Here is a 15,308-nt window from a genome sequence, read left to right on the forward strand (position 1 = left end):
ATATTTATGAACTCCCCACAACAACACTGATTCAATTAGAAATTAAATTATTTTATAACTGCAATTGATGATAATCCACCTTTATTTCCTTCTACCAATAGAGGGCAGCAGCACTACTGCAACACTGCAAGTCTTCATACTTTATCTGCTCTGAAAACTCTTTTAGCCTTAGTCCTGCTATCTGCACCAAGAGCTGTGTGCAAGTCTGTGTAGTGATGAAGAGTAGTTGGACTATTAGCAAGAGCTTTAACTTTTGCCTGTGGCCACTAAGAATACAAGTTTAACTCACCTTAAATCCATACTTATTTATATTGAGCTGATTATATATGTATACATGTATCACCTGTCACAACAAGCCTCGTTTCACCCCCACAGTCATTGTACACTGTGTGGATTTTCCAACACCATAACAGATAAGTTCAGCTTAATTAAATGTGATCAACTATGACTGAGCTGTCATCCAGCATTTTTGTCATATGCTACTTGTTAAAGCATCTATCAATGAAGTTGACACACAACACAGACTCCCGCAGGATGATGCATGATAAATATGGCTGAAAAAAGACGCGCCTCAAAACCAAAACATGATAGCAAGTTCATTAAGTTGATAAATGGGCTAGAAAAATAAAAGAAGAGCTGCTGAGAAATCAGCTAAAATGAGTACGCTGCTTCCGTGGATAGAGTTTTACTCGAGTTTGGTTTACAGACTTGGGGAAGATAAAGGACGAATCAAAGTTTGTAGAGCTCTCCGACTCTCCTGACATCAACAGAAAGAGAGAGAGAGAGAGAGAGAGAGAGGGAGAGGGAGGGAGGGAGAGGGAACGAGGATTTTGGGGGAAACCTAAATACAAATCTGTTTGCCTCTCTCGCTCTCACAATCGCCAGGCGAACCAGTCTGTGTTGCGCCACTGCGCTTTCAACTTTTTTTGTATGTGTGTGATTATAACTCCTTTACTACTCTCACTTTTTACTCCCTGGCAGCGGAGGGATGTTCCTTGGAAGAAGGTTACACCCCAGCTGAATATTCTCACCTTGGAAGGTTTAGAAGCTAGGCTCATAAGTTCTCGGAGAGTTTGGGAATGGAGAACATTTGGGGAAACTTTTACGCATTGAGCTGAGTGACGCACGAATAGATATTTAAAGTTTTTGTCTAGCGTGTCATATCTACGTTGTTATTGTCTTCTTCGTCACTGGCAAAGGGATGTTTTAATTAGACTCGTAGTTACCGAGTCTCTGGAGAGAAGTTTTCTGAATTCGTGCAACAGCGAACTTAATTTGATTTCGGCTTGCGTTTTTCTTTCTTTTTTCCAAAAATTCTGCCACAGAAAAAACGTCCTGTCTTCAACTTACACAGGATCCGCACTTCCACGGTGTCTCCTTCACCCCCCGCGGATTTTCAATTAACGTCTGTTGGAAGTAATTTCGGTGGATTGCTATAATGCCTCCGACCACGCCGGAGAAGCGCGCCGCGCTCTGCCGGGTTTGGGCTCTAGCTTTCGCTCTGCTGGTGTGCGCTACATCGGTGAATGGATGCCCACACAAGTGTAGCTGCTCCGGATCTCATGTGGACTGCCAGGGTCTGGGTTTGAAGACTGTGCCCAAAGGAATACCGAGGAATGCCGAGCGCCTGTAAGAGCAGTTGTTTTATTTCAACTTATCTGTAATTGCATCCATTTAACCAAAGTTCATCATAGAGGGCACTCTGACCTTATTATTCACCTTTTCTCCCTTTGCATTACTCCCATGCTCCTGAATTGTGCATTTTAAACTTAACATGCTCTGTAGGAAAACTGCACGTTTTCGCAGATTTTTCCGACCAAAATATTCCCGCTCACTTGATATTTGGACATATCAAACTATGTCTGAAGACATTTTTTAAAAACATCTCGAAAACTTATTTGCATTGTTAAACTTTCATCACTTGCACATAACGGTACTTATTTCATACAGCAGGCTACTGTAATAGCATCCATGTGCATCAACATCCCATTTAGTTTATTAAATTCATGTTTTTATATTATCTTATAAACCCCTGTCCTGTATGTAAAACTCTGGTACTATTTCTGGTACTTTTTATCGTTGTTGCCATGATTACTACTCAGGCTATATAAAGTTGGGACATAACTTTTATATAAAAGTGGATAAAGATTTTTTTTTAGACGATGACTGGCTTTATGTGGCTTTTAAAAATCGTAAGGAAACTATTGCTATCAAAAATCCTGTCAGCATATTACTCAAAGGGTACGTCTTACTGTGAAAAGCTGCAATACCTTTAGTTTAAAATACTGCTATTTTATTCTAGCTTAATATATTGCATACACAAAAGTGCCCTAAAATCACCTGCGACCCCCAGTGAACAGAGGTGGTTAAGAAAACAGTCACCAACTATTTTTTTAGAGAACGCTTTTGAAATTTTAAACAGGTCAAAAGAATGTGAGAAAATCGCCTTAAATCACTTTAAATTGTATTCTTTCACATGCCTGGGTAAGACTTTCTAAAGTTTTGTAGAATATGAGTAAAACTGGACTAGATCCTCAGTGTTTTTCACTTCAAGAACTACTGATTCTTTCTTTCTTTATTCTTAGCCTGGGTGACAGTTTAAAATCATATTCATTCCTTAGGCAGGGACAGAACTCTGACAGGCGCTGCTGCCACCTCCAGCCTGATCTTGACACGTATACATCAGCGCAGCCACACACATGCACTCACAAACACACACCTTTGCTGTTAAGGTATGGAAGTGATTATGCATGACAACAGAGCAGCCAAAAGCCCTGCAGGGGATCAACAACAGACCTAACCTGAGACAACAAACACAATCAGTAGGCTGCTGAGGAAAGTGGGGGGTCGTGTTTGTGAATATGTGTGAGTGTGTGTGTGTGGATGTGGGGGGTACTGGTGGATATGAACATGTGATTAGCATGTGTGTGCGGATTTTTGCTTGGCTGAGTTGTTTCATATGTTTGTGTGCCTGCGTGTTTGCACTGGCTGGTGTGATTGCTTTTCTTGTGTGTGTATGTATGAGTGTTAACAATGAACCCCCATACCTCTGCTATTCAACAGGGCTGTTGTGACCTCCTAGGACCTGTTGGCTTTTGCACAGTAATCCCCCGAAGACATTTAGACCCAAGAAAAATAAATAATTAGAGCAGGTTGTGATGGGGAGGTGGGATAACGGGGTCTTCTGCGTCTCCCTGGGGTCCCCAGGGTGGAATATTTGGGGTAGCAGCGCCCCCTCCCTCCCTTTTCAGTCTAGAAACTCTGTGTTTATGTTTCTCTGATTTATCCAGGTCAGTGTTTCACATGTGACTTTGGCCAAGAGTTGCTCTTTGCCTCCCTCTTTTTCTACCTTCATCTCGTTCTCCCTCTGCAGATATATTTTAGGGAGTCTGAGTTGGGAAACATTAAAATGGATGAGATTCTAGTCCTAAAGGTTACAACAGACACTTTGTTTTAAGAGAGATGAGCATTATTGCCCTAAGCAGGGATTTGATTTTGACAGTTGCGATAAAGTTCATGTGGACAACAGATTCTTGTAACAAAAAAGTTGTAAACTTCTAAGTAAAAGTTGTAAATTTCAAAAAGTTTCTCAACTATAATTGAATACTTCCACACTTCACCACTGACACATTTACAGATTGCAAAAGCCTAAGGTGATGATTTCCATTGGCAGAGATTCTTTAAGTTTTTATTTTTCGTCCATATTTCAAGACTTTCCGGGCTTTTTCTATGTTATACTAACACACTCGTCATTGTGGCTTGACATTATGGTATAACAGACTTTTTCATGGTGGCAAAAACTGGCAATAAACTTGAAGTGAAGTGAAAAGTCACAATTAGGGATAAAAGTCCTTAGGATTTGGGTTAAAAAAAGAACTTTATGAATTGTTCATGCTTAAAAGAGTTTAACTGATCATTTTAAAATGAAATGGACCATATACATTTAAATCAACTCACATAATCCTAGTGTAGAATATAGTTTTACAACTATATTAACTTTGCTTCTGTCACACTTACTATGGCCAGCACTGTCAATATCCCATTTTAGATACTGTAATCTCTAGTCTTTAATTCTTTCCTCTATCATCAATAAATTGGTTAAAGAGTACACAGGATTTCAGTTTGCCAAGATTTTCTTTCTTTGGCTACAGTCCTAGTAGTTAACTGTGTAATGTTAACTTGTCAAGATCTCTGTCTAAATAAATAAATAAATCTGGGTAAATTTCCAGATGATTAAACGTGCAACTATTTTGCTGGTAATAACTGAAATGAGTAAAGAAAATTAACAGCCTACTTATGCGAGATAATTCATAATTTTATTGGGGGGGGGGGGGGGGTTATATTGGTTGGGTCTAATTATCGACAGGGGGGGTCATAACCCCCCTAACCCAACTGGAAATTACGCCCATGGTTTCAGCATTGCTTTAAATATTGTAGCATGGAAATCCTCCATCTTTTTTCTGATTTAAAAGTTTTCTTGTCTCTCTCGCTGAAATATTAGAAAATATAATGTGTATCTGTTACCTCACAACACTAGAACATGCATCAAGGCCGCAAAACGTGTAGCATTTAGTTAAGGCGAGGCTTTCACCTTATCTTTCCGGGAAAATGTTTTTCAACTTCTACATTGCCGCACCCTCTATAGACACATGTATCGAATCAAAGTAATTTAGAACGATTGCTTGAAGTTTTATGAAACCAAATGTAGAAATTCACAGCAGAGTACAGCAGAAGTACGTGACACATGGAGTTAAGAGGATTTCATGATATACTGTCACATTATATAACACTGAAACATTTCACAGTGGTAAATTTCCTGAGGAACGGTGGATGCCTGGAGTGAAGAGAATCAGTCAAGATGCACTGTAAAGCATGAAAGCACTGTAACGCTCATGTAGCTTTCACAACATGCCCCCGCTTAGCCTTTTTATTACACACAGTGCAAAAGTTTGAATCTAGTTTCTTTCTGCTACATGTGAAAACGAGTAAGCAAGCGCCACAGTCCACCTGTCATAACCACAGAATCAATCTCTTTAAAAGCCTAGTCTTCCTCACTATTGTAAACATTTGGAAAGGTTAACGAGAGAAAAACTGTGGTGGCCCCAACTGTTCACTTAACAGACACACTCACATGCTGCCAGCCTCAAAGATTACCTCGGGCCAGTCAATTCTGTAATGTTCTACTTGGAAAGCCACTTGAGGCCTCATTTGCATCTAATTTGAGTGGAGGGTTTTTGGGGGTGGCTTAACAGGCTTAACGAGGTTGGGTAAAGTGAATTGAAACATAAGAACGGCTTTTCTCTCTCGGGTTCGGTTCACACCTGCCCTACAGGGTCTGCATAGACACACATACAAAAAAGCACAAACACTTTTTTTTTCTTGAGATTCAAATTCCAAACTGTTGCCTCAACTGCTGTGAAAATGTGGGAGAATCAAATGCCGTAAACTCCAAAGGGAGCTTCCAATCGCCCGAGCTGCAGTTTGTTTTTTTTCTGCATGTGTTTGTGCAAGCTTTGCATGTTTTAATTTTGTCACAATGTGCATGTGTGCATGATTGCATCCTCATATATGCACTGTGTTTGTAGTTGACTGGCAGCAAGTTTCCTCAGCCAGCTTTGCACAAGCTAAATTTGAGTTTAACAGTCTAGTTTTCTGTTCCCTCGCTAACACCACCAGTAAATTTTGGCAAGATTTGTACAGGCAACACCTTCTGTGCTTTCTCTCTTCTCAGCTAGTTCTTTCTCCCCTTCTGCTCTTTTATTTCCCTTCCCCTCCAAGCTTTTTATCTTTATCCCACCGTTGTTTTTTCTCCTACATCTCTCGCTCTTTCTGCCCAACTTCTTTTCTTCTCTACTTTTCCTTTGCTTCACTCCTCAGTTCTACCACTTTTTTTCTGACCTCCACCTCCCCCTCCGACACACGCACTCACACACACCATCAGTTTGCCAGCAGCATCTCTCCAATAGAGTTTTCACAACCCCCATTTCCCCCCAACGTGCCAACCTACTGTACCACAGAGCGCATAACAGTAGGATCCCTGCTGCTGCTGCTGCTGCTGCTGCTGCTGCGTGTGTTTGTGTGGACACACACACTTTAGCCGCTGCTTCTGGCTCTTATCAAAGCTTAGTGTTGATTGGCCAGTGGACGCTCTAACCACCACACCCTCGGCTATGAAATGGCATTTCATGGTGGGGCTGGAATTTTGTGTGTGTGTGTGCGAGATCTCTGAATACTTTGGTTCTACCCTGCGCATGGAGCAGACCAGCTAAATTGTGCTGACATAGTTCTAGTTCCCTAAATTTGGAATAATTTGATTGGATCAATCTGCAATGACTGAAGTACTGTGGTGTAGACTTCCCAGCTACTTTTGGCTCTGTCTTGAATATTTATCTGACATCATTGCAAATAACAGTGTTTTGTATATAGCTGCTAGCCCCACCCAAAGAGTCTGATAATGTTAAGTTCAAAATGTGTTCCAACAGTTTTGATGTGTTCCATGAATCTTTAGTTGTACTGCTTTGTTTTATGGGAACCAGGAAACTAATTATGATGTTTGTGCAATATTTCTGCATATGAATGAACACAGCCTTTGGTAACTGTTGAACAAAAGCCATCGTTAAGTGGAGACCGTTCGTTACTGTTATCGTGGGTATGATGATGATGTAATTTGTCTGAAGAGCAGCCGAGTGTTATTGCAATAGCAGACAGAGCTAAACTCAGAAGTAAAAACCACAGTGAGCTTGCTGTTTTCCAACAGCCTCTTAATGTCACGCCTATCATCCATGGCCATCTTGTGGTAATCACTTTGTGCCCTTCTAACTATGTTTGATTCAGTTATGGTATGCCAAATGGCACAAGTGAGGCTAACCAACATTTAGGCTCCATTTCTAGGTCAGTGGGTGATATTCTTTTCCTCAAGTTTCTCCAGCATGCGGGCACATGACCTTTCTATATAATTACTTTAAGCCTGTCAAAGAGGGAGCCAGCTGGCGTTGATAGTGGGCACTGCCCTTCTGGGAAATGGATCAAGCCGGATGCTACATTAAAACATACAGACATATTCAAATGTAACGAACAAACAAAACACATGGAGGTGCACGTACTGGAGTGTACTGCACTTGTGAGGGCTCTTACTATATACAGTAGGCTCTTACTCTAACCTTAATCATCAATACTAGAAAATCCAGTTTTGAACACAAAGTTAATCCTAAAGCCTTATTGTTGAAATGTGCGTTGGTTTTTCTTTTTTTGGTCTATTCTCAGCACATTACATATTGTATCAAATTATGCCAAAGTGATTGCTGAGACGGATGAACATTGTTTCCTGGGAGCATAAAAAAGCTTCTATAATGACTCAGGGGTGGTCAGTCCATTTTCTTTCACGTGAGAAACTGGTACTGATATGAAGGACAGAGCCAAGAAGCTTATAAAGAGATAAAATTAATATTAAGCAGACTTGAGTTCCACTTGTTGAAACAGTCCCAGTTTCTCATGTGACCCTTTGGGAAAATTAATTACCTACCCCCTGGACAAGCCATCAATAACTAACACATTTCATTTGGAGTATAAAATGGAAGAGAACATGCCTGAAAATCCTTCTTAACCAAGCTGGACCAGAAAAGGTCTGTTAACTGTGATGGATGTGAACAGCGTGGGTGTTTATTTCACAGTTTGCTTTCATTTCCACTTGAAAGCAAGTTTTGTTAACCTGGGGGTTGCTTTAACACCTGTGTGATTAATTGACAGCTTGTATTTTCTTCTTCTTTTTGCGGTACTAATGTCTTAGGTGACCTCAGTAATTAACTTCTGGTACGATTACAGAAGAATCCTGATTTGATGGTGACTGAAAAAATAGGCTACATGTGATTTTCTTTTAATCTTCAAACAGCTATTTGATGCAGTAAGAAGCAGCCGAAATGTCCTCGGTGTTAAAGTCCCAAAACGGGTCCTCACAAACTTAGTGCAAGAGACCACGCAGGCATGAAAAGGTACATAATTTAAATGAAATGCATATTCATGAAGCACATAAAAATCTAGCCTGCAGTCCCACACATACAGTGCACACTCGTCATTAGGCAGGCACAAGCTCACACAGTTCACTCTCATGCATTCACCAGAAATAACATGAAACTGGTTAGATGGAAACTTTGACATATAATGAGAGAGAGAGAGAATTTGTGTCACATAGAAACAACCCAGAGTCACGAATGACCTTCTGTGACTTTCTGCTGAATGAGAAGTCCTCAACTTGGAGGACTTCAGAGAGTGTGTCATACTATAACACTAGTATAGATTTGTGTGTGTGTGTGTCTATGCAGTGAGCTTGGAGTTGTTTGATGTTAACAAGCTATGCCACTGTTTTGTTAGGCCACTGTCACCAAAGCAACATATTATTTCCCTTCTGCACGGACTTTATTTTCTCAGTGTGGGTTTCTGTGTGTACTCCTTCACTACACCTGTGTATATACATTTTTATGTAGTTATTTGTGGGTATGTGGCAGAGTAATAGAGTGACTTCCACCACAGTGTTCAGTTTGCAGGCCACTGCTCAGATAGACTATTTATGTGAGTCTGGAAGCTTATGAAGAAACAGGTCACTGCACTGTGCATGCATGCATCAGTGTTTCTGTGTCTCTGTCTCTGTCATTCATGTCCTCTTTCAATCTCTCATTCATCCTAATCTCATTTTCTTATCCTCTTGTTCACTCATTCTCATTTTTTTCTGACCTGGGCCCCATTGAGGAAGCAGCAGGGCTTGTTCTTGTCAAGTGGCCTCTCTGCAGCCAAATTACCCCTCCACCCGCACCCCAGCCCATTCACTTACAGTACAGCAGTAGTAAATCGAGACAAAAGCAATGCAACCCTATAAACTCTTGCAAAGAAAAGAGCTAACCAAATACAGGGCTGGTTTACAGTCCCTTTGGCTTGTGACTCTAAAAGAAAGGGATGCTTTCAGGCGTCTCCCTAATGTGGTCAAGCCTGTGTGGTTAACAGCGACACCAAACTATGAAATTTCTCGAGGTGGATCAGTATTAAGATAGAATATAGACTATGAAGGAAGGGGAAATAAATTGGGACTGACAGAAAACAAACCAACTGATGATGGAACACACAAGGAGATGCTTTACTCTCTCAGATTTCAACAAAATCTAATCAGTCTGGGGTATTAAATGTGAAAGCTGCATAACAAATAATTTAAAAGACTGAGACATAAATAGGAGAGAAATGTGGTGTAAGAGATGAAGATGACTTTAAGGGGAAAAACAAATCCAATAAAGCTAAATCAGAATGAAGCAGTGTTAAAAAAGAAAAACCCAAAATTGAAAGCACAGATTAGATAGGAGGGAGATGTATTTTGCATCATTCAGACAGGATTCCCCTTTATGGAGTGAAAGCGAGTGTCCTTCAGTAAAGGAAATATTTAACTGACTAATGGCTCTTTTATCTCCGGTCTCTCTGCCCTTGTTTGTACCTTTGTTCTCTTTTCTGGTGCTCTTCTTTCATTATTTAGTTTCACTTGGCATTCCTAGAATCCAGCAGATTGGACAGCTCTAAAACAAGCGTATTTATTTGTACAGAGAAGGATTACCCAAATATGGGTTAGCAGGCATAACTTAAAACTGCTATCAAAATTTCCCCATACTTCTGAGAAGTATACACAGCCAGCAGAGTCCAATAAGCCCCTTTTCCATTAGTACCTACTCAGATCGACTCGTCACGGATGGCCACGACTCGACTTACATTTGTGATTGTCCTCATCACAACGCATCCGAATTAATACCCAACAAGAAAGGTGGATGTGGAAGAAAGAATCTACCTGCTGCTTGGTCTCTGGCTTTTCATCAGACTCAGGGAACATGGCTTTGTTTTTGTAGTCATTTCCCTCGTTCCCTGGTTTTTAAAAATGGCGGTTTTAATTTTCGTGAATGAGATGCGCTCATGAATCATCGAGTGACGCCACTGACCAGCCAATCGGTGGCATGCAGTCAGATGACGTCACATTTTAGTACCTGCTCGGATCGTTTAGAACCCTAAGCGAGCAGGTACTAAAAAAGTACCAGGTACTATGACCTAATGGAAAACCCTGAAAACCTTGGCGAACCGTGTCGAGTCGATCCGAGTAGGTTCTAATGGAAAAGGGGCTATAGTGATGTCTTGCTCTAGCTGCAGGAAACCTATTGTAGCAGACAAACCTTTGATTTCTTGGACAACCAAACAGCAAACACTTGATGCAACGACTGTAGTTACAGATTTAACAAAGAGACACATAGAAAAGATGTGAAATATATATAGAGATGAATGATTAAGGCAGATGGAATGCCTTAATCATTCATCATGAGCAAACCATTTTGTACTTGTCCCAAGTACAAATGGTTTGCTCCATTTGTACTTGGGACAAATGGAGCAAACCAATGAGATACACTTACAGATGTACAGTACAGGCACTTGATCATAAGTTAAAAAAAAGCTTTCAAAGCAGAGCCAGAATTTTAGAAAGTAAAGGAATGAAATACTAATTAGCCTGCTCTGTAATTTTTCTTTTAATTTTTTTAATTTACAGCATTTTTAAACAGATAAATTAGGCTTCAGCACTTTTGCTGACAGATATGAAACAACGCTCATGCTGACATATTGAATCTTTTTATTTCTCTGTTTTCCTGAAAGCACTTTAAATAACCTGCCTTGTGTAATTTAAAAAGAACCTGATCTCAGCGCTCTCAAAGGTACTGAAGCTTGCGTTTGCACTCATTACTTACTTTTTTTTCTTTTTAATTGTGTGTATATGAGAATGAAGAATATGTGACTGCCCAGAAAACTCTTGAGTGATGATTGTTGTACATCCCAGAGAGCAGCTTTGTAACAGGAGACAGTTTATTGCCTATTATCATCACTATGACAAAGATTCAAAACAGCAGTAAATGGTTGCACAGGAGACCAAATGTTCCACAAACTCCCCAAGATTTCCAAAACTGAGTTTTTTGCAAACTGTTGTAGGTAATATACAGACTCCAAGTGTAGGCTGGTGTTGATCAGGTTTTCCTTTTGAAAGCTTGCCATGGCTACATCTCTCAATTGTGTTACTGACTCTATGTTGTACATGTAACAAAGAGAATTCCTCATAGTGAGCACACTGCATAAATGAAACAGTTAAACAGCACATAAGCATCTATCATTTTGCCAAGCATATTGAAGACCTGGACCATTATTTGTAGGTGCTCCAATTAGCTGCTGCATGATAGTTGATTTTTTTTCCCTTTATTATCTAAGATATTACATGATATGGGGCGATCGTGGCTCAGGAGTTGGCAGTTCGTCTTGTAATCGGAAGGTTGCCGGTTCGAGCCCCGGCTTGGACAGTCTCGGTCGTTGTGTCCTTGGGCAAGACACTTCACCCGTTGCCTACTGGTGGTGGTCAGAGGGCCCGGTGGCGCCAGTGTCCGGCAGCCTCGCCTCTGTCAGTGCGCCCCAGGGTGGCTCTGGCTACAATGTAGCTGCCATCACCAATGTGTGGATGATTGGATGTGTAAAGTGCTTTGGGGTCCTTAGGGACTAGTAAAGCGCTATACAAATACATTTACCATGATCCCTGTTACTCTCTTGATTACTGTTGGGCTAAGTCTCTTTCTCATTCTTGTTAATGATATACTCTTGACTAGAGCTGAGCGATATAAGATTTTTTCATATCACGATATGCTTTTTTCATTTCAGGTGATAACGATATATATCACGATATAAGCCAAATAACTATATATGTAAGATTTAAATGTGCTGTTGCTCACAAGTAAAATGTGAAATAATCAGCAGCTTGTTTTGATTTAAATATTTATTTCCCATAATAAGTTCAACAGGGCAGATGTACTTAAAATGAGGCTTCAGTTTAGGCAAAATAAAGGCAAATATTGCAAACTACACAAAAGGCAGCCGCTAAAGCATTTAAGTTTCAAAATAGAACAAACAAAACAGACTACTAAATTGTCAGTTCCACTTAGAAACCAAATATTAATTCTAAAAATAAATCTTAGTTTATTTTACAGAAGAAGAGACAAAATTGACTAACGTATATAATATTGCTTTGGAAGCGCTGTCTGAGAGAAATGTTTATGTCCAGGGAGTTGGTAATGAGGATCCATTACCTTAATTATGTCTGTGAAGGTTCTCATTACCTTAATTAGTTGCTTGAATCCTTCTTTTTCGACCGTGTTTATTGGTAGCATGTCTTTAGCAAGACAGTAAGCTATGGCATTCGTTATGTTGCTATGTCTCTTAGCTTTTTTGTCATAAGGTAAGACGCTGGAGAAAGCCGACTCAATTGACTGTTGCTGCTTCGCAGGGATTCCCCTGGTTGTTTTCGATGGCGAATTAGCGCTTTCAGTCAGAGATTGAGCGTGCTCTAGTGGGTGGCACTGCTTCAGGTGATAAAAAAGGTTTGTTGTATTTCCAGACTTTGTGGGAACTTGCTTTCGGCACAATTTACAGTGCGCGTTACTCTGTTTTTTGTCAGACTTCAAATAGCCGAAATACCTCCACACTACGGAACTTCTCTGGCCTTTCCTTTCGACAATCTCTGCGCCATTGGAACCGTCATCTGTGTTCTCTTCGGTAACCTTCAGTCACGCTCTCGGTTGATTTTTCTCTAGGTGGCACACTCATTTCCTCCATTACCCGGCCGCACGGTGGCTGGCTGCTTCCCAAACAAATACACATGTGCGGCTTGGCACTTGAGCTGTACGTAACAAGTTAGGTGACGTGACGCTGCGGCTGTGATTGGTTCAGCTCTGCGCTACTTAATTTGGATTGGCTATTCATTTTTTTTATAAGAGAGGAAGAGCGAGAGAGATGAGGTCTATCGCAATAGTTTGATTTTTCTATCGAGAAAAAGTTATTTCGCAATACATATCGTTATCGTTCTATCGTCCAGCTCTACTCTTGACTGTATTTGATGTGTTTAATTTGCCCATACTTCTCCCTACTGGCACATGCACCAGTCTATGTGTTGTCGTGGTTCGAATTTTGAGGAAGAGACATACGACTGGAAGTCCATAGTGGGTCAACACAAATTATTTTATTAAAACACACAGTACAGTGTGTGAAGAAACTTGCAACAGCAATCTTACAATCTTCCTCGAGCAGACCGCTCCCCATCCTTATATTACCCTGATGACATCACAGTTAGATCTTACTGGAAATGATAACAGTTCAAAAAGTTCTCCTTATATAGACATCCGAGGCTACTTTAGAGACAAACAAGTGTGTGATATGTTGTGCAAGTTGATCCAGTTTCCTATTATACGCAAAGATTATACCTTATTTTTGGTCTAAATGTATTCATGACATCTAAAGTTTTTCCTCATATGCTACCACTGAATTTATTTTTCACTACTGTTTTCACAGTTCCACAAAGGCTTCTAGTAAAGTCTGCATAGGCCAATTAATCTTCCCCCTTTATTTGGTGTACGTTTCACTTGCTACATAGATGTGCTCCTTAAAAGTGAGAGCAGAAGAGAGCACTTAAAGCTGCCTTAGTTTGCATTGGCCAAATGTAATATCTAAACATTTGAAGTGGATGGATTTCAGCTATAGCAGAGCCAATTTCAAAGCAGCATAACACCTGGCGAGCACAGAGCTTAGAGGAAAAGGAAGAGAGCAATTAGGATTCCTTGTGTAAGTGGTAGATTTAGAGAATGAAATTGAGCACATCTATCTATGAGTGAGAAGGACGGAGAGTAAAAATGGAGGAATGAGAAAGTGAAGCGGCACAAGAGCTTTTGGAAAATAACATGCGATTAGCACAGGAAGTGAATGCATTTGGAAATGAGGTGTGGGACAGAGGTCAACAAAGGATGAAAGTGAGTGAAAGAATGAAGGGAGAGGAAAAAGGGGAAAGAGGAAATGTCACAGTGTCCGAGACTGATAAAACAGAGAGAGGAAACTTCAGTGCTTTATCTTTATTCCCTATTGTCCCAGATAGAGGGGAAAAAGAGGACAGAGTTCAAGAAAACAAAAACAAGACAGACAGAGATACAGGGTCAAGGTGAGAAAAAGAAGCACAGCTAATTAGCCAACAACCAGACATGTCAAAACATTTAAGCTCAACACTGAACTCTGATAATCTTTTACCACAGTGGCGTGTTTTTCATTTATTAGTATTTTTGAAGTCGCCTGATATTTATCGTTTAACATTCCTTTCTAAAAGTTATCTCTCTGATTTTTCTCATTGCCAATGGTGTAGCCAACCAATAATATTGTCCTGAAGGCAAATCAGTCCTGCTGCCACCTCCACCTCACACACACTATGCATTTGTCACCGTAAAGTCAACCCGTGTGTCACTCTAAGGCTGCCAGACTGCAAAGTTCACTTCTCAGTGGTCTAGAGTGAGATGTGGTGGGGGCTGTCTCTGCCTGTGTGTGCACGTCTTTGTTGAATGGGATATTAATTCCCTGGACACCTGCTGTTTGCATTCTTGTCTTATCCCCTAGTCGCAAACACACACATGCTTGCACGGCTTATTTCTGCCTGTAATGGAAACAACGGTTAGGGCTTTTGTGCTAACGTATTTCATTAGTAGTCTGAATGCTGGTCAGTTAACTTTTGATGCTAAGTTAAGCTTTACTGCCAGGTGGGCTGTACACCTAAGCTTTAATAGACCAGGTGCATGAGAATGGCAGCCTCATCAGCTGTCTTTGCTTTGTTCATAATGAGTTCTCTGTGCACACATTTACTTATTCCAAGGAGTTAAGTGAATAGATTTACTAACTCATGTAAAAATACTGTGGGTAGTGCATTTTATTTATTATTTCTTTCAATTTTTGAAGTGTACCAGTAGCACCATTTAGTTATAATGAACAGAATTCTTTTATAAAAGAGGGAATTATTGTTTATTTAATATTATGCTAGGTATGACTGGTTTTCTTACCTCCTAACAATGCTGTGCTTTTTTTGACAGCTTTTTCCGATGACATCACTGCCAAGCAGTGTGCTGTGCATCCAAGATTTTCATTTAATTTCATGCCACTTGTCTGTGCGTTTTTATGGCAGCGGTGTAGACTCCACAGTTTTTAGGCAGCGAGGTTTGATGGGATTCTGCCATTGTGCTGTACCTGGAACTGTATACTCAATAATTGCTTAACTGCAAAGCAATCTCCTTAGTAAGAGCAGAAGTTTCCACTGTGAACATAAGAAAGATGGAGATAAGGTTTGAGAGATTAGAGAGAGAGAAAAAAGAAAATAAGGGTAGGAAAATTGTAGCCAAGTGTAAAACAGTGAGAGATTGAGATAAAAGAGGAGAGATTAGGGATGGAGAGGAAAA

General features: G+C 40.3%; 1 protein-coding gene across 1 annotated transcript in view; it reads left to right on the forward strand.

Moving 5' to 3' along the window:
* Positions 1-868: 868 nt before the first annotated feature.
* The window catches only part of slit3 (slit homolog 3 (Drosophila)), a 235,791-nt gene continuing 221,351 nt past the window's right edge, over positions 869-15,308 (forward strand). Inside the window, exon 1 of the mRNA XM_084907796.1 lies at positions 869-1,629. Within this exon, the coding sequence (XP_084763922.1) occupies positions 1,439-1,629 (191 nt within the window). The 5' untranslated portion in view covers positions 869-1,438. The remainder of the gene's footprint in view (positions 1,630-15,308) is intronic.

This window comes from Perissodus microlepis, chromosome 2 (assembly GCF_051167445.1).
Source record: "Perissodus microlepis isolate ML-2025 ecotype Zambia chromosome 2, ASM5116744v1, whole genome shotgun sequence".
NCBI classification, from domain to species: Eukaryota; Metazoa; Chordata; class Actinopteri; order Cichliformes; family Cichlidae; genus Perissodus; species Perissodus microlepis.